This window comes from Bubalus bubalis, chromosome 2 (genome assembly GCF_019923935.1).
Source record: "Bubalus bubalis isolate 160015118507 breed Murrah chromosome 2, NDDB_SH_1, whole genome shotgun sequence".
Taxonomy (NCBI): Eukaryota; Metazoa; Chordata; class Mammalia; order Artiodactyla; family Bovidae; genus Bubalus; species Bubalus bubalis.
Window position 1 is genome coordinate 67192914 of NC_059158.1, and position 25466 is coordinate 67218379.

The window sequence follows — 25466 nt, forward strand, 5'->3', positions numbered from 1 at the left end:
AGGTTCTCATTAGCTATCTATTTAATACATAGTAGTGTATATCTGGAGAAGGCAATGGCACCCCACTCCAGTACTCTTGCCTGGAAAATCCCATGGATGGAGGAGCCTGGTAGGCTGCAGTCCATGGGGTCGCTAAGAGTCGGACACGGCTGAGCGACTTCACTTTCACGCATTGGAGAAGGAAATGGCACCCCACTCCAGTACTCTTGCCTGGAAAATCCCATGGATGGAGGAGCCTGGTAGGCTGCCGTCTACGGGGTCGCACAGAGTCGGACACGAGTGAAGCGACTTAGCAGCAACAGCAGTGTATGTATGTCAATCCCAATCTCCCTGTCCATTCCCCTCTCTCACTTCCCCACCTTGGTATCCATTCATTTATTTTCTACGACTGTCTATGTGTTTTAAAGTAAATTATAAATATCATGGGTAATTTTGATTGTTGTTCATTTGCCAAGTCGTGTCTGACTGGGTTTTCCTAATTTGCTGACATATTGAATGCAGGACTTTAGTGGCATCATCTTTTAGGATTTTACATAGCCCTGCTGGAATTCCATCACCTCCACTGCCTTTATTGGCAGCAGTGCTTCGTAAGGTCCGTTTGATTTCATGCTCCAGAATGTCTGACTTGGGATGGGAGGTGCCACCATCATGGTTATCCAGATCACTGAGATCTTTTGTGTACAGTTCTTCCATGGTAATTACATGGGGGGTATTTCCCCCAGAGTTCAGTAAGCATCTCTAACAAAAATTCTAGAAATAGCAAAATATCATTATCCTACCAAATGAATGAGCAATAGTTGTGTTTATTATCATCTAATGCTCATTGGAAAAGACCCTGATGCTGGGAAAGATTGAGGGCATGAGGAGAAGGGGACGACAGAGGATGAGATGGCTGGATGGCATCATCGACTCGAAGGACATGGGTTTGGGTGAACTCCGGGAGTTGGTGATGGACAGGGAGGCCTGGTGTGCTACAGTTCATGGGGTCGCAAAGAATCAGACATGACTGCAACTGAACTGAACTGAACTGAAATTCCTGGTTCACGTTGAAATTTCCGCCACTTTCCAAAATGCCTTTTATAGCTGATTTGTACCAATCAGTGTCCAATCTATTAAATACATTTAAACTGTAACACTACAACATGCCCTTCCTCATCTTTTTTATTCTCTTAGAAACTCTTAGCCCATTTAAATACAGGTGATTGGTCCTTATTCTCAGAAATTCTGGTTCAGTGGTTCTGGTGTGGGCCTTTCTAATGAGCTGTTGCGGGATGCCGGGCTGTCATTTTGGAGATCACAGACTTTGAGTAGTACTGCTAGGCCCCATCTGATTGTTTTGGGGGGCATCATTTAACTTGTTCTTTTATTCCCTGTATTTACTATAATCTGGATTTTCAATCTAAAGACTTAACTAGATTTATGTTGTAAATTTGGGGCAAGAATACTTCATAAATGAAATGTGTACTTCATATTTTATCATCTCGGGTGGTACATAATGTCTGTACATATTAATGAGGCCAAGGTGACTTCCCAAGGCTAAGATTGATCCCTGAATCAAGGAGGTGAAAGCTTGATCCTTCTGTTGTAAGTCTCTATTTGAAACTAGTGGATAATTTGTTGAGTGATACTCAGGGACCAAGGGAATGTCTAGTCTTCAAGTAAGTGTTTCATCTAATGATTTTAACATGTGTTGATTATCCTTGCCTGAACTGATTATTTAACTAGGAGTAGATCATAGAGATTTTCTAATTAAATCATTCTTCCTAAATGAATGCTATTCTTTTTTAAAAACGATGTTGCTTCTCCCAGCTGGTACTATTTGGTTAATGGGAAGTATAGTGCGTATTGGGCTTCCCGAGTAGCTCAACTGGTGAATGAACTGCCTGCAATGCAGGAGACCTCAGTTTGATTCCTGGATTGGGAAGTTCTCCTGGAGAAGGGATAGGCTACCCACTCCAGTATTCTTGGGCTTCCCTGGTAGCTCAGATGGTAAAGAATCCGCCTGTAATGCAGGAGACCTGGGTTGGGAAAATCCACTGGAGGAGGACATGGCAACCCACTCCAGGATTCTTGCCTGGAGAACCCCCACGGACAGAGGAGCCTGGTGGGCCGCAGTTCATGGGGTCGCACAGAGTCGGACACAACTGAGCGACTAAGCACAACACAGCACAGCACGTAGTGCGTGTTAGAAAGGTGGGATAAATCCTTAAGTAGTTATTCAAAGTAAAGTGAAGTTTCTGACTGGAGCAAGAGGAAGGATGAAGTTGTCATTTAGTCAGAAGGTGAAGATGGTGGGTGGAAAGACCAGGTTTGATGGGGGAAAAGCAGAATTTTAGTTTTGAAAGCGTTAACCTTGAGATGTCTAGTAAACGTTTGTATTGATCAAAGTTCGGTTAATTCAAAACAAAAATACTCTAGCTATTTTAAATAGAAAGCTGTTTTGTACAGATAATGTTATTAAAAGGCTAGAGGAGAAGGTTCTAGTGCATCAACTATACTGGTGGCCTACAGCTGCTGCTGCTTTGCTTTCCTCATTCCTCCTCCACCCCACATATTTGGTCTCGTGAGATGTTTGCTCTGACCAGTTGACTAAGGGAAATAAATGTTCAGAGACAGCTCTGCATGGTATGATAGACGTGACCTCCTGAAGTGTTACAGCCCCACCTGAAAGTGTTCTTAAAAGACAGTAGGGAAGGGAGATCCTTCTGGTGGTCAGAACTTTGGTTGATATAAGTTGTTATGGAGTGATGGCCAGAGAGATTAACATGTCTCAATGCATGATCAGTGGTTAAGAGCTTGGCCAAATAGTTGGAAGTTAAAATTTGCAAGGTTGGTGACAGATGTATAAAGCAAAAGTATATGAATGACTTTCACAGAATAAAAACAGATATGAGATTTATGTTTTATATAAATACTTTACCAAGGAAAATTTATTCTAGAGGAGGAAATAACCAGATAGGCAAGATGCTCCATTCTATAGATGTTTGTCAGCATCTTTTCAGAGCACATCTAGGCTTGCACAATGAACATAGAAACAAAGTGGCCTTAAGGCAGGAAGGGGAAAAATATAGGGATTTAGCAATAAGCATGTATATTCACTAAGGCTGAGTTGATTATCACCATTTTGTTGAGTACTCTACTTGCAGACAGATCAGCCTTGAGCCCTGGGCATTCCAGAGCAACCAGTCAACCACTCGATGGGAGACTGATACATTGAATCCTCTCTTTTGTGAAAGGTCAGTGTCTTGGCCTCATTGCTACCAGTGCTTACATTTTGTATGGATTTGGATTTATTGTCCACCATGCTTCTGCCAGGACTACCATTGATGACTCTCCTAAATACCTTGTTCAGTGATTTATACCTTATACAATACTGCTTTTGATCACGGGACTCATTCGCATCAAGAAAAGTAAGTCAATTGGCTAAACAGTATGGGATTCACTAGTCTTACCACATTTCCTATTTTATTATATTGTCTTCCACTTGGGAGACTAAATCTTGCAATAGTAAAGCAGTTTTTAGTTCCATAAACAGAATACCTAGGTCTGTGGACCAGTGTGTGAGCGAAGGTAAGTGCCATCTCTCTTCTTCACCTTGTTTCCCACTGATAGTATTTTTTGCTTCCAGTCTCTATGACTTTGAACTCTGCTGATTCAGAGTTTTTAGTTTAGAAGCATACTTCCATATGGGAAAATGATAATGGTTCAATTGAACTGGACATTAAAACTACCTGGTCACATTATTGAACCATATGACTGAACCAGCAAATGAAAAAATAATAATAATGCAGTTGCTTTGCTGGCAAAGGTGATCAGTTCCAATGATCAGGGGAGATAGTGTTGTTTCTGCTACTCAGTAGGAGGAGCACATCTGGAAACTGGCAGGCAACCTGGACTGCCACTTAGGACCAGGATGAAGTGAATAAACACATAGTCCAGGAAAATAAAAATGGCCAAACTGACTCCAGGAGGTATAGAAAATGTAAACAGATGAATTACAACCAAAAAAGTAGAAATTTTTTTGTTACTTCTAAAAAAAACAAAAACAAAAAAACCCCACCAACTCTGACATTTTCAGATGAATGTGCACCATACCTTTAAGAAACAAGAAACTTCAATATTATTTAAATTAAACAAGAAACTTCAATATTATTTCCTGGAGCACAGGAAAAGAATGAAAACTCCCAGATTTTATTTATAGAGCTTGCATGGAATTAATACCAACATCTGACAATGAAGTCCAAAACAGGAAAAATATAGATTGCTTTTACTTATGAGTGTCAAGCAACCCTTAATAAAATAAGGAGAGATGGCTATGTTATGAGTGTGATAAATATGTGTGCTTAATTGCTCAGTTGTGTCCGACTCTTTGCGACCCCATGGACTGTAGCCCGCCAGACTCCTCTGTCCCTGGCATTCTCTAGGCAAGAACACTGGAGTGGGTTGCCATGTTCTCCTCTCAGGGATCCTCCCCATCCAGGGATCGAGCCCAGGTCTCCTTCATTACAGGTGGATTCTTTACCATCTGAGCCATATACATCTCATTTTATTTTAAATTAATTTATTTTAATTGAAGGATAATTACTTTACAATATTTTGATGATTTTTGCCATGCATCAGCATGAATCAGCTATAGCTATACATGTGTCCCATCCATCCTGAGCCCTATCCTATCTCCCTCCCCATCTTATCCCTCCAGGTTATCACAGAACACTGGTTTTGGGTGCCTTGCATCATACATCAAACTCACGCTGGTTATCTATTTTACATATGGTAATGTATAGGTTTCAATGCTATTCACTCAAATCATCCCACCCTCGCCTTCTCCCACAGAGTCCAAAAGTCTGTTCTTTACATCTGTGTCTCCTTTGCTGCCCTGCATGTAGGATCAGTTACCATCTTTCCAAATTCTATGTATATGCGTTAATATATAGCATTTGTCTTTCTGAGTTACTTTACTCTGTATAATAGGCTCCAGTTTCAGCCACCTCATTAGAACTGATTCAAATATATTCTTTTTAATGGCTGAGTAATACTCCATTGTGTATATGTACCACAGCTTTCTTATCCATTCGTCTGCTGATGGACATCTAGGTTGCTTCCATATCCTGGCTATTATAAACAGTGCTGTAATGAACTTTGGTATACATGTGTCTCTTTCAATTCTAGTTTCCTTGGTGTGTATGCCCAGCAGTGGAATTGCTGGGTCGTATGGCAGTTCTAGTCCCAGTTTTTAAAGGAATCTCCACGCTGTTCTCCATAGTGACTGTACCAGTTTGCATTCCCACCAACAGTGTAAGAGGGTTCCCTTTTCTCCACACCCTCCCCAGCATTTACTGCTTGTAGACTTTTTGATGGCAGCTCTTCTGACTGGCGTGAGATAATACCTCATTGTGGTTTTGATTTGCATTTCTCTGATAATGAGTGTACATCTCATTTTAAAGCCTACATGAAGAAATATGTGAAGGAGTCCCATTGAGCTCTGGAACTAACAAAAATATTCTTCATCAACGCTCTTAGTCACAATCTTCTGGTGAAACCAACCAATGCAAGTAAAGTAGAGAAAAAACATAAATTTGTATGCCAGTTGGAAAGGGAAAAGTGAAATTACCATCATTTGAAGGTGAAATAACTATTAGCCTGGAATATCCAAGAGAATAAAAGGAAATCTATGATGAACAATGAGAAAATTAAGTGCTAGGTGTAGAAATAAAGTTTTGATATTTGCTGTTAATATTCAGTGAGGAGATGGAGTTGGAAACATATTGATGGTAGTAACAAAAAAGATGAAAAACGTAGACTTGTTCAGCATTCATCTGACAAACATTTAACATGGTACTGAGGGACACGGAAAACTTAAAATGGAAAAGCATACCTTGTTTCTGTAAACAAAGACTGGATCTCATAAAAGTGTTATTGTCCTTAAGATAATTTATATTTAATGTAATCACAATAAAATGCCAGTAGAATTTTTCATACTAGACAAACTGATTTTAAAGATCATATGTAAAAATAGACATGGAAATTCTTAAAAGTAGTAAAGAGAGACCAACTGTACCAGCTATTAGGTCATGTTATAAAACTATGACATTTAAAATGTTGTGATGCTGACATGAATAAGTCAGTAGACCTCAGAAAAGGCACGTAGATTCAAACACATCCAGAAACCTAATATATAAAAAAGTGGCATTTGAAATTTGTGGGAGAAAGATGGATTATGTCATGAATGATGTTGGGAATAGATAGATAGATAGCAATCTGGAAAAAAGTTAAGGTCAGCTTTCATAAAATATGAAATTGAGACCATCAAATTATTAGAAAAATGCAGGTTTTTTTTTTTTTTGTCACAAAGGGAGTTTTAAAATATGACACAAATCCCAGAAGCCATAAAAGAAGTGATATATTCAACTATAAGAACATAAAAATGAAAACTTTTAATAGAGAAAACAGCATAAATAAAATGAAAATCATTAAATGACACACTGGGGAAAATATTTGTAATTCATCTAATGAAAGGTTGATTTTTCTTACTGTATGGAGCACTACTATAATTAACATGACAAAGAATACAAAGATTCTTTTTAAAGATTGGCTGATGATATAAACTGATAGCTCATGGAAAAATAAAAGCGGGTGTTAAACATTTTCAATGTTTCTCAACCCCCCCCCCCCATAATAAGTTGAAATTAGAGAGATATGCAGTTTTTTATCCTTCATATTATCAAAGATCAAAAACTTTGAAAATATGCAAGGTTTACAAGGATGTAAGAGAACAGACACTCTAAGTTCCTGGTGGTGTAAATTGGTAGTAAAAATAAAGGTAAATTGAGTACTGTGTGTCATGCACTTTCCTAAGTACTTTATATTCACTTATTTAATCGTCACATGTACCTTTTGTGAATGGTATCTTATTACCCCCATTACAGATGAAGAAACTGAAGAACAGAGAAGTTAGACAATAACCCAAAGTCACATAGTTTGGCAAATGGAGGAGCCAAGATTTAAGATCAATTACTTTTACTCTAGCATTTACTTTTTTTTTGGTCACAACTCTGAATTGTTTCTATGGCATGTAATTTGGCAGTATAAACTCTCAAGGGTACATATACTTTGATCTAGTGATTGTCCTTCTAGAAGTTTGATCTATAGTTTTCTGTAAATAGATGCAAAATGGCATTTATTGCAGCATTATTTGCAGTAAAGGAAGATTGGAAACAACCTGAATACCTATCCCCAGGCAACTAGTTAATTAAATTGAGTTTCATACGAAGAAAACTAGGCAGCTCTAGATAAACTAAGATGGCACTCTGTAGTGATATGGAATCATCTCCACAATATTGTAAAAGGAAAAGCAAGGCACAGAATAATAGGTTGGGGTGCTGCCATCTATGTAAAAAGTCACTGAACATATACATACATTTTCATATGTGCACAGAATAGATTCTCAGTGATGCCAGTAGTTGTCTCTCAGGAAGGGAACTGGGTATTGGAATGAGCTGATTGATGAGGTTTTGAATTATCAGAGTACAGTGTGTGTATTTTAATCTGTACGGAAAACTGTGTGTGTGGTTTTCAAATACAGAGACATTTGTATTGAGGTCACTTGGTGAAGAGTGTAACCAAGTGCCTTAGACCTGGATTCAGACTCCAACACTGGATGATTAATTCAGCAGGAAAGAGGCTTGGAACACCTGTAGTGACTTTCTTCTTCCCTGACTTTGACTTTGACTGGAGGAAGGACAAAATCCATAGAGCTCTATGTGCTTGGGGTAAGATTCCTCTCAACACCACTCTGCTCTCCAGTCTTAACTGCTGTACACAGCTTTTATCTTTTACACATGGTATTGCTGCCTGAAGTCCTTCATCAGCTAGACTTTCATCCCTCTAAGGCCCTCTCTGTGTACCTGCTGGCCTGACACCATCCCCCACTCTCTTCAACTCCAGACACCATTTTATTTTGCCCTGTGGAATGATTCTTCATGAGCAAAATCTTGGAGAAAAACCAAGAGAGTTTACAGTCTAATATGGAAGATTAACTAATAGATGTAAAGTTACAATGGTGTATAGCAATCAAGATTGGGAAGTACATGGATTTGTGAGAATAAATGATAAGGGGGAAATGACCTAGCTGAAGTCACAAAGCCAAGGAGGTCATGATAGGCTTTCCTTCTTTCCCCAGAAAGTGATCACTGAGGCAAGATCAAAACAAAGAAGAGGAGGTTTACTGGGCAAAGTGGCTGCAGAGGCAGATGGTGCAGGTGGGCAGCTCGTGGGGAGAGCAGATGCAAGGGCACTGTGGCAGAAGGCACATAGCAATTCAAGAGAATGAATGGAATAGGAGGAGGCTTGAGGAGGGAGCTTGCATGGAGAGATGGTTGGGACCTTTTCAGTTAGATCTCTTAAGGACATTAAAAAGTCCTACTTTATTGGGTAGAAATCTCCATTCTGATTTCTAAATTTTGATATCAACTTGCTACCTAATTCATGTATACTTAGACTTTAGCTTCATAGTCATGTTAAGTTCATCTAAAAGAAAGAAATGAGAAAACAAATACATGCTCCTGTTTAAAAAATAAAAATCGGCTTTGTTGACATATATTTAAAAACACCTTAAAGCTCAACATTCAGAAAACGAAGATCATGGCATCTGGTCCCATCACTTCATGGGAAATAGATGGGGAAACGGTGGAAACAGTGTCAGACTTTATTTTTGGGGGCTCCAAAATCACTGCAGATGGTGATTACAGCTATGAAATTAAAAGACGCTTACTCCTTGGAAGAAAAGTTATGACCAACCTAGATAGCATATTCAAAAGCAGAGACATTACTTTGCCAACAAAGGTTCGTCTAGTCAAGGCTATGTTTTTTCCAGTAGTCATGTATGGATGTGAGAGTTGGACTGTGAAGAAAGCTGAGCGCCGAAGAATTGATGCTTTTGAACTGTGGTGTTGGAGAAGACTCTTGAGAGTCCCTTGGACTGCAAGGAGATCCAATCAGTCCGTTCTAAAGGAGATTGGTCTTGGGTGTTCTTTGGAAGGAATGATGCTAAAGCTGAAACTCCAGTACTTTGGCCACCTCATGCGAAGAGTTGACTCATTGGAAAAGACTCTGATGCTGGGAGGGATTGGGGGCAGGAGGAGAGGGGGACGACAGAGGATGAGATAGCTGGATGGCATCACCGACTCAATGGACATGAGTTTGAGTGATCTCCGGGAGTTGGTGATGGACAGAGAGGCCTGGCGTGCTGCGATTCATGGGGTTGCAAAGAGTTGGACATGACTGAGCGACTGAACTGACTGAACTAACTGACTGATTGACCAGAATGCCTAAGGACATTTCTGATTAATTTAGTTTTCATTACTATTATTAACTGAGGCTTAAAATAAACTTATTTTGGTTAAATCCTTTTAGAAAGTCTTTTAAAAAATATTAGTTCCTTTCCTGCCTTAGGTTTGTGTCACAAAGATTGGATGGGCTGTAGAGCATGTACTTTTATACACTTACATTTAAAGTCTACAAGCCTTCAGCTAGAATGTGCTTATCCTCACAAGCTGAAATGACTGTTTTTCATTTCTATGAATGTTTATTCCTTCACAGTCATGATATAGGAAGAGGAGGGAATAAAGTTGGTTTGTATGACAGCATTTGGGGATTCCCATCTTGTGATTAGACAGCTTTCTTACTGGGTCTGTTACTGCTGGAGAAATGAGAATATTCTAACAAAAATACCAGGTAAGGGAAAATTTAACTAGATCTTAGTCTGGACTGTCTGGAGTTGAGAACAAGTTTCTAGTCCTTGTCATGTTTTAATAAAGTGAACCTTAGATTAATCTGCTTAGCCTTGCCTCATTAAAGGACACTAATACTGTCCATGGCAGTTTTGTTTTGTTTTGACCTGATCCGGAATCACATACTTCATTTTGTTGTTGTCTCTTCAGTCTCCTTTAATCTGGAACAGTTCCTCAGCTTTTGTCTTTCATAGTCTTGATGGCGTTGAGAAGTCTAAGGCAGGTGTTTTGAGAATACCCTTCCACTTGGGTTTGAGTGTTTCATCATATCAGGTCCACGTTATGCACTCGGGGCAGGAGTCCCACAGAAGTTGCATGTCTGAGTGCTGTGCATGGCATACATGAGGCACGTGTGTCTGTCTGTATCACTCAGAGTGTGGTTAACTTTGATTGCTTGACTGAGGAGGCGTCTGCCAGCTTTCCCTACTGTAAATATCCTTTTTATATACTGTAAATAGAAGAATAGGGAGGGACAGAGTTTAAGAATAAGTAAATATATTAATCCCCAACTGACTGTCATCACTTATGGTTTTCGCATCCATTGCCGATTCTTGCTTAGATCCATCATTATTATAATGGTCAAAAATATTGATTTTCTAACTCTTCAATTTTTCTATATTTATTGTTTTTCTTCTATAAGACAGTTTTTCCTTCTTCTTTCTTTGTGTGTGTATTTAGTGTTGTTTTTTTAAAGAAACATGGTTCCTGGAGTTTTTTAAATTTATTTATTTTTTTAATTGAAGGATGATTCCTTTTAAGAATTTCATTGTTTTCTGTCAAACCTCAACATGAATCAGCTATAGGTATACATTTATCCTCTCCCACTTGAACCTCCGTCCTGTCTTCCTCCCCACCCCACCTCTCTAGGTTAATACAGAGCCCTTGTTTGAGTTTCCTGAGAGATACAGCAAATTCCTATTGGCTATCTATTTTACATATGGTAATATGAGTTTCCATGTTTATCTCTCCATACATCTCATCCTCTCCTCGTGTCCATAAGTCTGTTCTCTTATGTCTGTTTCTCCACTAATGCCCTGCAAATAAATTCTTTGGTACCATCTTTTTAGATTCTGTATGTATGTGTTAGTATACAACCTTTCTCTTTCTGACTTACTTCACTCTGTATAATAGGCTCTAGGTTCATCCACCTCATTAGAACTGACTCAAATGTGTTCCTTTTTATGGCTGAGTGATATTCCATTGTGTATATGTACCACAACTTCTTTATCCATTCATCCGCCGATGGACATCTAGGTTGCTTCCATGTTCTAGCTATTGTAAATTGTGCCCCATAGTATGTATGGTATGTTACTGTCTTAATTCCATTTTATGTTGCCCCAAGTTTGGCCAGTGGGAATCCTGAGACACTGAGTCTTTTATCAGAGATTTTTGTACAAATGATATAAAAAATAGATAACAGATGGACAGAAGATAGATAACCTAGGAGTAAGAAGCCTGAGAGGTGAATCTGTTGGTGATCAGAAGAGGATTCAGTGGAGAAGTGGTATTTGAAGTGAGCTATGAAAAAGTGGCTGCCTTCTCACAGGATTGGAGATGCGGCAGAGTGGAAAGTGAGCCTGAATGGAGGAAGACTGGACAGACCTGGTGTTCTGCAAGTGATACATTGGGTCGAGATCATGAAGGGGAAGCTGGACTGAAACAGAAAACCCTCTGTGCTTAGTTTGCTTCTAGCATTTTCTGTGCAGGTCTCACAGCCTGGTATTTTCTTCCTGGCCCTGCTTTTGCTGTTTGGGGGAAGGGAGAGGATGAGGTGTGAGGCAGGAGGGAATTGCAAGTGGTGGAAAACAGCAGTGTGAGCCCGGAGCCTTACTCAGATGCTACCTTCTCCGGAAGCCCTTTTACAGATCCCTAATAAGACCCTCCTCTCTGCACTCCCAGAGCACTCTGTGCCTCTGTGTTAACAGATCTATTCTGTCTTGTACTGTTTCTGTTTGTGGATACGTCTTTCCCCTTTGAGGCATGAGCCAAATATGAATCACCGCCCCTCTTCCCAGTACTCAGTACAAATGCTCAATAAGTATTTCTTGAATCTGTGTGAAAGGAAGGAGCGAGGATAGGTTGGAGTTGGTTGGGGGAAGGTTCTGGATGTCATTTTCAGGGGTTCAGGCTTGCTCCTCAGGCAGAGATAGGCCCTGGAGCTTTGAACCAGTGCAGGGCTGCTGGGAACTAGAAGATCTGAGGATGCAGTGGAAGGGGGATGCTACAAGACACCTGTGAGTAGCCAGAGAGAGATGGCCAGGAAGGGCAGAGGCATGGAAGCAAATAGTTATCACCACACAAATCTGGGCACTCATTTGAATGTAGGACTTGATGGAAAGGGGGAAAAAAGGAGTTGAGCATGGCTTTGAGGTTTCAAGACTGGATAGTTAGCAGATTGGCAGAGACCTCTCACCAAAAAAGGAGCCCAGAGCCAATTACAGAAGAACAAGGGGTTCAGCATCGTCCTGTCCAGTCCTCAGCCAAGACACTGCCTGAATTCAAACAATATGATTCATTGAACATTTTTTATTACATCAATTATGGTAAGAAAATATTGTCTCTGCTGGAGGCACAAAAACTGACATGAGCGTAATGGGCATTTTTCTTTTGGCTTTTGTAACAGTTTCATTAAAAATGGATGCTAGTAACTGCTTTTCTAACCTTGAAGCATGGCCCAGTGAGAGCAGCTTACCACGAAAGAAATAGTCGTCAGCTTTCCTCTGGCTCCTCTGTCCCCTCTTGCCCCTTCCTAACAACAGAAAATTTGCTTTGCACCTGCTCCAACTGGGCTCTAAGTGATAAGCATCTTGCAAGCCCAGAAAATTGTAGTATCAAATCTCAGCTCCAACTGTGAGGCAGCACCATATCCCCCGATCCCGCTGAGAGACGTTGCTTTTCCAGTTCCCCAGGGAAGAGTTCTTTCTCTCCGGCCCCCTTTCAGGTTTGAACTCTGACCTAAGCCCTCTTTTTAGCTCCCAGCATGCATTGCTCTGGAGCTGGCCCTGACCTAGCCCCGAATCCTCCACCCTGAGCTCACCAGCAGGTCAGCCCTGGGTAGCCCTAGGGTCAACCGAATACCCAATTCCAATAATGAGCATATTTATCCAAGGAGAGGAAATGGACTTTCTTATTTGTTACAGTCGATTGCTTTCCCTGCACCCCCGCCCAGAAACAGGTGCTTAAGAAACATTGGATATATTCACTATTATTGGTGATTTGATAAATATACATAAAAATCATCTAATATTCACAAAGTTGTTTTCATTCACACCTTCCTTCATAGGTTGAAAATGCTTTGTTATAACTCAGGACTTAACTTTAAGAGAGAGATTCCTATTTCATTGCTAGGGAATGTGAAATGTTTGAAAATAATGCTGTTATTAATAATGCTGTCAAATAAAAATAGCAAATACTAATTAAATAGGTGTATAACATTCTAACTGGCTTTAGTGTGTGGTTTAAAGGGAAAGAAAAAAGTGCTGACAGAAAGTTTATGATTTCTGTATTCATATTTTCCTCTTAGGTTTTTCAAACAGACCAAAGTCATTAAAAATACTCCTTAACCCCCAAAGCCACAAAAAAGAAGCTACTCAGGTCTATTATGAAAAGGTTGAACCACTGTTGAAGATTGCAGGAATAAAGACTGACGTAACAAGTAAGTATTTTCAGGACATAATTTTGCCTTTAAAAAAAATCATACTTGAGGAAGCAAGATAACCTTGAGTTTGTACTTGAGTCAAATTTAGGAAACTACTTGTAATATCTAAAACTTGTTTATGTGCTTTGATAACTTACTGCAGCCAGCTACAGGATTATAATTCAATTATTTTGTTTCAATTGTATTATTTTTTATTGGCGTATCACTATTATCTCTTTAGACCTTTTTCAGACTTTAAAATTTATTAGATATCATATTTAAGAGGGCTGCACATGTTTCAGTATCTTCACTGAGATGCTGGCTATTTGCATATTATCTCTGCAGTTCAGCAGTGATTGATTTTTGCTCACTTAAATGTTAGATGTCTTTCATGAAATCCTTCATTAAGTGGTTTTTGTTCTGACTCTGACCCCTGCTGGTTGGGTCAAAACTCAGCACTTAACTGCTGGTTTTAGATGAATTTGGAGAAGCCAGCAGCTTAAAATCATTGTCTAAAACAAGAGAGGTGCTTAGGTTTGTGCGCAGGAAAACAGAAATTTGGTAATGCTGAAGTTCATAGAAAAAAGACAGTAAAATTCTTCCAGCTGTTAAAATTTGGTGACCAACTTTCTTTGATTGCTTGGCGGTGGTGGTTTAGTCACTAAGTTATGTCCAACTTTTATGATCCCATGGACTATAGCCTGCTAGGCTCCTCATCCATGGGATTCTCCAGGTGAGAATACTGGAGTGGGTTGCCATTTCCTTCTCCAGAGGATCTTCCCAACCCAGGAATCTAACCTGGGTCTCTTGCATTGCAGGCAGATTCTTTACCAACTATGAGCTATGAGGGAAGCCCAGTGATTTCCCTAACGGGGAACTGAACCCCAGCCGCAGCAGTGAAAGCACTGAATCCTAGCCACTAGACCACCAGGGAGCTGCTTTGATTTCTTAGAGACTCTTATTTTTCCCAAGGGGACGAGGTGAGGAGGGTTGATGCTGTTGTGAATCACACCCTCAGTTTTGCTGGTTTTACTTCTAGGTAGCTTCTATTTACACTTAACAGATAATATAAATGTGTGGTGAATTGTAATTGATGAAGACTGTTGCATAAGCCTACTCAGGATACAAGGCCAGAATGCACTTGGAATCTCCTAGTCCCAGTTATAAGTTCCCGAGGAAGGTGCCCAGAGTGACCTGGCTTTGCTCAGCTGCAACCAAGGGAGATGGGTCTCACAATGTAAATAAGGTTTAAAACCTACATCTCATGACTTGATGGATGGGTATGCCTGTGTGCACTGTGCCCTTAGTATTTTGGTATTTCTTTCATTAACCTTGGCTTCATCTTAAATATGGTCCTTTCCATCACTGTAAAATGGTTGCCAATTAATTTGGTTCTTCTTCATTCAAATCTAGTGGGATGGGAAGAGGTGTGCATATGTGAGAGATTCAACATGTTTTAATCCTGAATGAGGATTAAAATTTTTTCTTATTAATTTGACTGTCCTAATGTATTAAGTATGCTGCACCTGGAGCACTTTCTTAGGCAGCAAGACCCTTCCTAGGAGATGCAGTGGGACCCCCTTTTCCTAGAGGCTGAGGACACCTGAACTGAAGTTGGGAAGGCTCCCAACAAGGCGCACAAGAGGAAGTCTGAGTCAAGATTAAGGATAAATCTTCATGCTACAATTGGGAGTTTACTGTTTGTGCATTGATCCCGAGGTGCTGTACATTTTTTATCACGGTGTTGTCATTTAGTTTAGCAAAGATGATTACATCATCGGGATAAAGAGCAGAAAACATGAGGGAGACATTGGAGGAAAGAAAACCAGTCTACGAGACTTGAACTAAGGTAGAGGAAATGATAGGAATGTGCTTTCCTTTTTAATAATTGTTTTGGAGAGAAAAATATTGTGTCTAGAAGCTTTTTCCCCTAAAATTTAAATGTTACAAATATTATATTTAGTTTAACATAAAATAAAATTAGAATATTACATAAATGCAAATTTAGAATTTATTTATATATTCGTGCAGAATGGCTAATTATTAGCTGCCTAACACTCCTGCTGCAAGCAAAATTATAAAATTACATCTTTTGCTTATGAAACTACTTGGGTATGTATATTGGCTTAATATTTATATTTTTAAAATGTTTCCTATTTTATGTGAAAGAACAATAAACATGTGGCTATCTGAAAAATTTTATCCTGCCTATCTCACTGTATAATTTTGTAGTTTGAATAAGGTTGTATATTTAAAAGTACCTTGTATATTGTAAAGTGCAATAGAAACATGGTCATAATGTGGCATATTTTAGTTTCATAAATTATGTATTAATAAGATTCAACTCATACTTTTAAAAAGTATCTTTTATGAAAGAGTAAAACAGAAAGAGTACAAATTTTCTGCATGTCCAGTGTGACCATTGTTTTAATATATGTTCTGTGCACCACTGACTCCAAATGGACTATGAATTATGTAACACAGTCTATATGATGATTAATTCATTAACAGAGTGCTGTATAATGAGGCATGATGTAAAACTTGTAACAAGATGTATTCATCATAAGGGCTTCCCTGGTGGCTCAGTGGTAAAGAATCCACCTGCCAATGCAGAAGATGCAGGTTCAATCCCTGGATTGGGAAGATCCCTTGGAGTAGGAAATGACAACCAGCTCCAGTATTCTTGCCTGAAAAATTCCCTGGACAGAGGAGCCTGGTGGGCTACAGTCCATAGGGTCACAACGAGTCAGACACAACTGAACACACACACACACACAGACCATATGCTCCAGCAATTCCACACTTCTGGGTATTTAGCCAAAGGAAACAAAAACACCAACTCAAAAGATATCTGTACTCCCATATGCATTACAGCATTATTTCTTTAAAAAAATTTTATTGGAGTATAGTTGCTTTACAATGTTGTGTTAGCTTCTGCTGTACAGCAAGGTGAATCAGCTATATGGGTACATATAACCCCTCGTTTATGGATTTTCTTCTCGTTTAGGTCACCACAGAGCACTGAATAGAGTTCCCTGTGCTCTACAGTAGGTTCTCATTAGTGTTGGTTTTATACATGCTGCTGCTGCTGCTAAGTCGTTTTAGTCGTGTCCGACTCTGTGCAACCCCATAGACGGCAGCCCACCAGGCTCCCCCGTCCCTGGGATTCTCCAGGCAAGAACACTTTTTATACATAGAAGTGTATATAGGTCAGTCTCCCAGTTTATCCCACTCCCCGTTGCCCCTTGGTGTCCATACATTTGTTCTCGATATTATGTGTCTATTTGTTTTTTTACAAGAAAGTTCATCTGTACCATTTTTGTAGATCCCACATATATGCATTAACATATGATATTTATTCTTATCTTTCTGACTTTCTTCACTCTGTATGATAGTCTCTAGGTCCATCCACATCTCTTCAAATGGCACAATTTTGTTCTTTTTTATGGATAAATAATATTCCATTGTATATATGTACAACATCTTTATCCAGTCCTCTGTTGATGGACATTTAGGTCACTTCCATGTTCTGGCTATTGTAAATAGTGCTTCAGTGACCGCTGGGGCACATGTATCTTTTGGAATTATGGTTTTCTCTGGGTCTAAGCCCAAGAGTGGGATTGCTGGGTCATATGGTAGTTTTATTGTTAGTTTTCTAAGGAACCTCTGTACTGTTCTGCATAGTGGCTATATCAATTTACATTCCTACCAACAATGTGCGAGGGTTCCCTTTTCTCCATACTCTCTCCAGCATTTATTGTTTGTAGATATTTTTATGATGACCAGTGTGAGGTGACACCTCACTATAGTTTTGATGTGCATGGACGGAGGAGCCTGGTGGGCTACAGTCCATGGGGTCGCAAAGAGTTGGACATGACTGAGCAACTTCACTTTCACTTTCTCTAATTAGTGATGCTGAATATCTGTTCATGTGCCTGCTGGCCATCTGTATGTCTTCTTGGAGAAATGTCTGTTTAGGTCTTTTGCCGATTTTTTGACCAAGTTCTTTGTTTTTTGGTATTAAACTGCATGAGCTGCTTGTATATTTTGGAAATTAATCCCTTGTCAGTTGCTTCATTTGCAAATATTTTGTCCCATTCTGATGGTTGACTTTTCATCTTGTTTATAGTTCTCTTTGCTATGAAAAAGCTTTTAGGTTTAATTAGGTTCCCATTTGTTTATATTTGTTTTTATTTTTCATTACATTTTATTTTCATTATAATAGCCAAGATATGTAATCAGCCTAAGTGTTCATTAATTGATGAATGGATACAGAAAATGTGTGTATATGTATGTGTGTGTGTGTGTGTGTGTGTATACACACACATACACATGTACATGCCATACCACAGAATACTTTTCAGCCATAGAAAAGAAGGAAATCTTGCCATTTGGGGAAATATACAAGGACCTAAGGATACTGTGGTAAGTGAAATAAGTCAGAGAAAGACAAAAGCCATATGATCCCACTTATATGTGGAATGTTTTTAAAAATTACCCCAAACAAACAAATCAGAACATGTAGATACAGAGAACAGATTTCCAGAGGTTTGGTGGTGGGGGTGAAAGGGTTGAAGGGTGTCAAAAGGTACAGACTTCCAGTTTTAAAAAAAAGATTCTTACCATATTAATAATAGTGTATTAATTTCATTTTGGTTAGTGCTGAAAATCTAACTCCTTCTAAATATAGATCAGCATCTTTTGAAATAGTTGAGCTAAAGGAGTATCTCCCCTCTGCTGCTACTTTCAATGCAGTATCTTATCTAATAATCATATCAGAAGACCTGAAGAACCTTAAAAAAGAGTTATTTATTCCTAACAACTTGATACATGAATCAAAGAGCAAGAGTGGAAAGCCCATTCTGGCATATGATACCATTTCTTTCTCTTCCTCTCAAAGCAGAGCAGACTTTAAGAATTACGAGGGGAATTCTGGACATCATAGGATAACTCACAGAACAATGAGATTTAAAAAGTCAAGGCAGCAGAGAAATTAAACTGGAAAGAACTGTGGAGGCCATCTAGTTCAATTTCTCTCCTACGGTGGAGTGCAGGAGTGTGGCATTCCTAGTGGAAGAAGTGCCACTCCTGGGGCGCTCCACAGCCTGGGCATCATGTGGTGGACTCAGTGCGTGCTGTTACTGGACAATACTGATGGGCGTTCTCAACTGGAGTTCAGAGTCACTGTGCCCCTGTACATATTAGAAAAAGGCGCCTCCTCTGTCCTCACTTACTAACAGGTGCTTGCTCTTCTGGGCTGATGTAGTCCAAAGTCACCTAGCATGTTGAATAAGAGTATTCGCTGGATTGCAGACCTACTTGACCCTTTGCCAAATGTCTGTGGGAAATGCACACTGCAAGAAGAACTTGTGAGCTGATGTTTGCCTCCTCGTGACTTTCCATGTTGACGTTTATCTTTTGTGCCTGCTAACTTGCTTCAGTTCTGTCCAACTCTTTGCGACCCTGGATGTAGCCTGCCAGGCTCCTCTGTCCATGGGGATTCTCTAGGCAAGAATACTGCAGTGGGTTGCCATGCTCTCCTTCAGAGGAATCTTCCCGACCAAGGATCAAACCCGTGTCTCTTATGTCTGCTGTATTGGCAGGCGGGTTCTTTACCACTAGCGCCACCATAAAAAATAAATGGAATAAGTGTGTCCTGTCTTGTGTGTACAGTCTTTGAGGTATTTGAAAACAGATATCATGTAGTCCCTTGATCTCACTTGTTCAAGACAGGCGATTCCATTTTCTTCAGTCAATCTTTATAGTCACACAGCTCCTAGACCTTGTTATGTTCATCATCATTATCATGGTCAAAGACACTTCTCTGAATGTAGCTTTGATCTCTGCCAGCTCAGGGCCCATGGGAGTACTTTTTCACCAGATAATTTTACCTTCTGTCTGACCCTGGGCAGAGTTGTCAAGATTGTAGGGTTTATTGTCACTTTTTCCCCTCCTTCTGGGATCATGTGTTTAAACTTTTGACACTTTTACCGAATTTCTTTTGATTCTTTCCCTTTGGCTCTTTATGTCTCTGTTTGAAGCCTTCCCTTCCATGGCGATACCTCCAATTGCTCCCGATTTCACCCAGCAGAAAGCTAGGTGATCTGATAAAACTGTTAAAAAGATGCTAGTTGGCTGAGGCGTTATTCCCTCCCAGTTATACCTACATGTTAACAAAAATCTGGATCATAAATGTTCACAAATCAAATCCAGCTAGAGAGAGAGAATTATGGACGAAAAGTTCTTTTTATTATCCCTTGAATAATTATGGATATACATGACCAATCCATTTCTAATACTAGGATATCAGTTAGGGAGTTGGAATTTATCCCTGTGGACAATGAATAGTCATCAATGGAGTTTATGTAGGAAGAGGTGTAATCAAACATATGCTTAAGAAAGATCATTCTGGCTAGAGTGGGTAAATAGAGGGAGACTGGAGGAGAGGCTGATGTAGTTTTCATATTAAAAATTGTGGTGACTGGGTCTCGGGCATTGGCTTGAGGAATGTTGGGATGCAGTGGCATAATTAAAAGGCAGGAACAACTGGCTTTGGGCATAGAGTGGTTGCAGAGAGTGAAAGAAAGGGATACTCTAGAAAGAAGACATTTCCTATCTTGGGTAGTGAGGAATGGATGATGGAACACTAGAAAGAATGATGTAATTGAGAGGCAGTGTATTTGAAGGTGAGAATGATGGCTGCTATTTGAACTTACTAAATTTGAAGTACCTACGAGACAGAAAAGAAAATGACATTTCAGTATCTTACCCCATTACAGACTTTTCTCACATTTCAGTATCTTACCTCGTTACAGATTTTTCTCACCAAACCAAGAAAGGTTTCTTTTATGTTAGAATCAAAACTCATCTGATTTAACTTTAGCCTGTTTCCTTACCACCAATCAATATCAACCTCAGGACATTACTTTTCTCCAATACTGTCTTTCTGAAGAAGTAATATTTAAACTGAAGGTTGAGGTGTATAGGGATGCCAGCAGTGAGAACTGTGTGTTCAAAGAGTTGTAAACAATGAAAACTCCAAATTTCTTATATAAGAGAGGTGTCGGTCAGATTGTCAAAGGAATGTAGCTGAAAGAAGAGGCCAGTAGCTTTCTTGTGACTCTGCAGCTTCCTGGCAGCCCATGTTGTTGTTTATTTGGAGTGATTTGAATCTGGCTCTTTCTGCTTCCAGAGCCCATAATATCCTATATAAATACATGTTTTGATTCCTTCTACTCCTTCTAAATGGGGCTTCCCAGGTGGTTCCGTAGTAAAGAATCTGCCTGCCATTTCAGGAGACATGTGTTCGATCCCTGAGTTGGAAAGATCCCCTGGAGGAGGCCATGGCAACCCACTCCATTATCCTTGCCTGGAGAATCCCATGACAAAGGAACCTGGTGGGCTGCAATTTGTAAGGTCGAATAGAGTCAGACACGACTGAAGCAACTTAGCACACACACACACACACACACACACACACACACACAGTCACATTTCATCTGCAAGATGAAAGGAAGAAATAGACTTATTCCAGATTTTTTTGTAAGTAAAAATATCATTTAACCGGAAGATAATTTTAAGGCTAATTTTGTTTTGGATGTGAAAAGCTTTACCAAAGCAATCTTTGGAATAAAACTGAGACTTGATAAACTGACTCTTAGCATAAATATTTCTTCCCTAATAGCCTTAATTATTCATAATGTGTGTTTGTAAGATGCTTTATTATTTTGCTTTTAAGGTTGCAGCTACTTACTGAAGTTACAGATGAATGATCAGCACACAGTCATGGATGATAACCTGTTTATTAACGTTGATATTTTATATTTTGTTTTCTTGTCACTTTGTGCTAAATAGAATTTAATAGAGAAGTTTTATTCCTGTAAATGTTAACAGCATTTGAATAAGCTGTGGGAAAATTACAATGTAATGCTGCTGGGTACAGAATGATTCTTTTAGACACCAAGATTAATAATTTTTAACAATATCTAAAAACATTGTAGGAAAAGCTTGAACCATGCTGGCACCAGGGACAGACAGGCATGAAAGATTAATGTAATCTCGCATATAATGATGCACATTCTTACACAAAAAATCCATCTGCAGTGTCATGTCGGTCAGCAGAAATCTTTGATGGGTGGATACAGCTGGGCTGTCTCTTCTGGCAGAGCTGCCCCAGAAAATGCTAAATGCGGTTGGACCGCTTGGTGCCATCTGCAGTGTGCCAGTTTATCCTGTCTTCACTGGCATTTGCAGTACTGTATAGGGCATCATGACTGTGGAGACAGCGATCGGGAGTGACAGATTCATTTCCTCGGAGAATCTGGGCTCTGGTGGGCCTGAGCGCCACCCTCCTTGGCGTTGGGTCTGTTATCATTGGTGTTGGCTTGGCTTCACATTTTCACATCCAACTCCTCCTCTTTTTAGTCTAGCAGTTCCAGACACACATTCTTCTAGTATGTAAATCTTACACTAACCTTTCAAGTAATATATTCATGTAAGGTTGCCAAAGCGATTTAACATTGACTATCTGATGCCAGCTAATATGCCTTATTTTCAAAATACTGCTGCTCCTAGGCTTCTGATTTAAAGGAAATGTGTCTTATTTAGGGAACACTAAATGACAGGCACCAAGATAAATGATCTAATGGGATATCCCCAAATGACTTATGTAGTTGGAATAAATATATGACCCTCTTTTACATAAAGCTATAAAACACATCGGGCAAGTAACACTTAATCCTCCTTGCCATGATTAAAATATAAATATTCAACAATATATCTTGCTTTACGACCTGACCATATGTTTAGCATATTATTTTGCCAAACCAAGTTAAAAAGTGTAGATCATTCATTTAAAACTTTTACCTTTTTCTGTTTTTTTTTTCTCTTCTAATATAGTAACAGAATATGAAGGGCATGCCCTGTCACTACTCAAAGAATGTGAACTACAGGGATTTGATGGGTAGGTTGTATTCTTCATCTACATATACCATAGAGCTTATGTTATTAAATATTTTCATTAGTTTTCAGCCATATTTGGAACTTACAGTTTTTAACTATTTGTGATGTATGTAATTGGGCTGTATTTCATGCATATATGTGTAGTAACAGCTAATGATGGTAATGTAATATGACACAGTCATCTACCGCACAGGACTGTGCATAGAAACGGAAGGACGGATGTGAATATAAGTACTGGCAAGTTACCGTGTGCTGCCTCATACTTACCTTATGAACATATATTTGCATCTTGAGTTCTTAATTTTTGGCTTTAACCCTGTGAGTATCTAGAAAAGCATTGATGGAAGATAATATATTGGTCATATGGCATAACTATACTATGATCCTCTTTTGCAAATTTATTGATAGTATTATTAGCTACCCCTGGGTTAATTTGGCTATGAATGAGTGTAAATATTTTATAAAAACAAATGCATTATTTTCAGGATGAAAAAAATGTGCTGATTTTACTTATCTTCTATAATTTAGTGGCTACCAAATAAGTGTGTTATTCAAAATAGGTATTAGAAACTGTTGTTTGCAATACATTGCTGGCATGTGTAGAAATTTTTCACTGGCATGCAAACATTAGAAACAAGGCAAGTGACGTATATTTCAATTGACATTTTAAAAATGTAGGTGAATCAATTTGCTAAAGTGCTGGATTGATGTACAAGACTAAAAGCGTATTCTCTTAGGGAAGGTTTTTTGCAAGGGTGGATGTTTCAGAGTTTTAAAAGGTGGCAGGCATGTGAATTATTCTGTCTCATGGTGACGGCAGTGGGGGTGGGCAGCAATAGACTCAGAATATCAGGAAGGGCATCTGGGTCTTTCGACTGTAATGGAAGGCTTTACTCCTCCTGAAAAATTATTAGAATGTGTTAGAGAGGAAAGTGATGCAATCAGATTGGAGCATTACCAAGGTCAGTTTTCAGAAATACTTAATATTTTGAGGTGAGGAAAAATATTGGATGAAGAAGGAAGTTTGGTAAGTAAGACATAATTTTTCAAAAAGGAATTTAATCGAAGGGAGTGAATCTAGACGGCAATGGTCTATAAATATTGAGCATGAAGAATATGAGGTAGGAGATTACTGCAGAGCCTTATACTTAGTGCTCGACAGATTGATTAATAGGCTACATTTAGGAAATTACCTTGCAAGTATACAATTTAAGAGAAGTAATTGGGGGAATCATGCCTACCAGCTAGCTACCTTAATTTGCTACATGGTCCTGAAACACAACTTGTGAATGTATAAGAAATGTTGCATTGCAAATAAGTCCTTGCTTTTAAAACATGGTTATATGATAAGAATAACAGATATTGTAGGTATTACACCTTGTCTTGCCTATTAACATTATGAAGTGTTCCAGGAAATGTGTTATCTATAAATAACGTCCATTGGTAATTAACTGTGCAAGGATCAAGAAGAATTTTGCAGAATGATGAAAAACTATAGCTTAAGTGCAATAGAATAATGTTTTCTCTTTACATGAACATACTTCTTATTTATTCCACATGACAGGAGGTGTTATTTTGCAGTGTGGCACTACAAGATCTATAGATCCTTTAGTTATTACCTACATTTTTTTTTTCACCAAATAGTTTACCTAGCCATTATGTTCATTGAGTTCCAGTGATTTCACTGTATAGTATGCCAATTAATTTAGGATTCATAACAATTTAAAATTTCTTTTGAAAGTCTTCTAAGATCCTTTAAATAGTTCATTTGGTTTTTTGAGTCCAGTTATTTCAGCAGGAGCTAAAATGGTGGTTGGGATAACTATCTTAATAAAAATGGTCATTTTAAGTCATTCTACTTAGAATTACATAGAAAGGCATATATACGAGGAGAACAGTGGAAACAGATTCTGTAGGCACTTCCAGAGAACAATTCTCTAACAAGTAGAATTGTTTGAAAGTGGAACATGCTACATTCATGAGCACCCTGTTCCTGAATCTGTTTCAGGAGTAGCTGTAGGAGTACTTTTTGAGAAATTGATATAAAAGACTCATCCTGTCTCTACTGGAGCTATTGATAGGGAGTGAGGAGAAATCACCTAAAGGTTTTTAGACATAGACCAGAGATTAAGATCCTAGAGAAATTCTATGATATTATTCAGAAGCAAAATGATTCAGTAAATAACGTTTAAGATTATTAAGATTTTGAAGTTTTTTTTTAATGAGTTGCATATGTTTTTATGAAGACACATCGCGACATATTCCTAATGCCAACAGGAACAGTGTATCAGTCCTCATGACAGCTGGTATACAACTCCAGTGTGTTCCAGCAAACACTCTCAGATCCACTGCTGGAGTTTGCAGGAGCATCCATTTCCATGTATTATGTGTTTTCAGTTCTGTCCGACTCTTTGCGACCCCGTGGACTGTAGCCTGCCAGGCTCCTCTGTCCGTGGAATTCTCCAGGCAAGAATACTGGTGTGGGTAGGCATTCCCTTCTCCAGAGGATCTTCCTGACCCAGGGATTGAACCTAGGTGTCCTGCCTGGCAGGCAGATTCTTTATAATCTGAGCCACTGAGGAAACCCTGTCAGTTTCCACATTGCCTCCTCTATACTGGGCATGAACAGGAAGTTTTGTAAAGGCAAAGAAAAGAGTAATATCGAATGCATAGACTTGAAGCAGAAACAGTTGCATTTGTAAGTGTGAAAAGTGCTAATCTGTAGCTCTTATGCAATTACACATATATTGCGTGTGCTCAGTCTCTCAGTCATGTCTCTTGTGACCCCATGGACTGCAGCCTGCCAGGCTCTTCTGTCCATGGAATTTTCCAGACAAGATACATATACTAATATTTTATCATTTTGTTTCACAGCATTTTAAAACTATATTTTGTTGAATTAGTTTTTTTCCTTCATTTGAATTTAAGGCAATGGCACCCCACTCCAGTACTCTTGCCTGGAAAATCCCATGGACTGAGGAGCCTGGTGGGCTGCAGTCCATGGGGTCGTGAAGAGTTGGACATGACTGAGCAACTTCACTGTCACTTTTCACTTTCATGCATTGGAGAAGGAAATGGCA

At 39.1% G+C, this 25466-nt stretch overlaps 1 protein-coding gene across 2 annotated transcripts in view; it reads left to right on the top strand.

The window, feature by feature from the left end:
- CERKL (ceramide kinase like) overlaps window positions 1-25466 on the top strand; it is a 135821-nt gene that overhangs the window by 86366 nt on the left and 23989 nt on the right. For both annotated transcript variants that reach the window (XM_025273938.3, XM_025273929.3), the window contains exons 3-4: window positions 13312-13443; window positions 22324-22387. In XM_025273938.3, the coding sequence (XP_025129723.3) occupies window positions 13312-13443; window positions 22324-22387 (196 nt within the window). The remainder of the gene's footprint in view (window positions 1-13311; window positions 13444-22323; window positions 22388-25466) is intronic.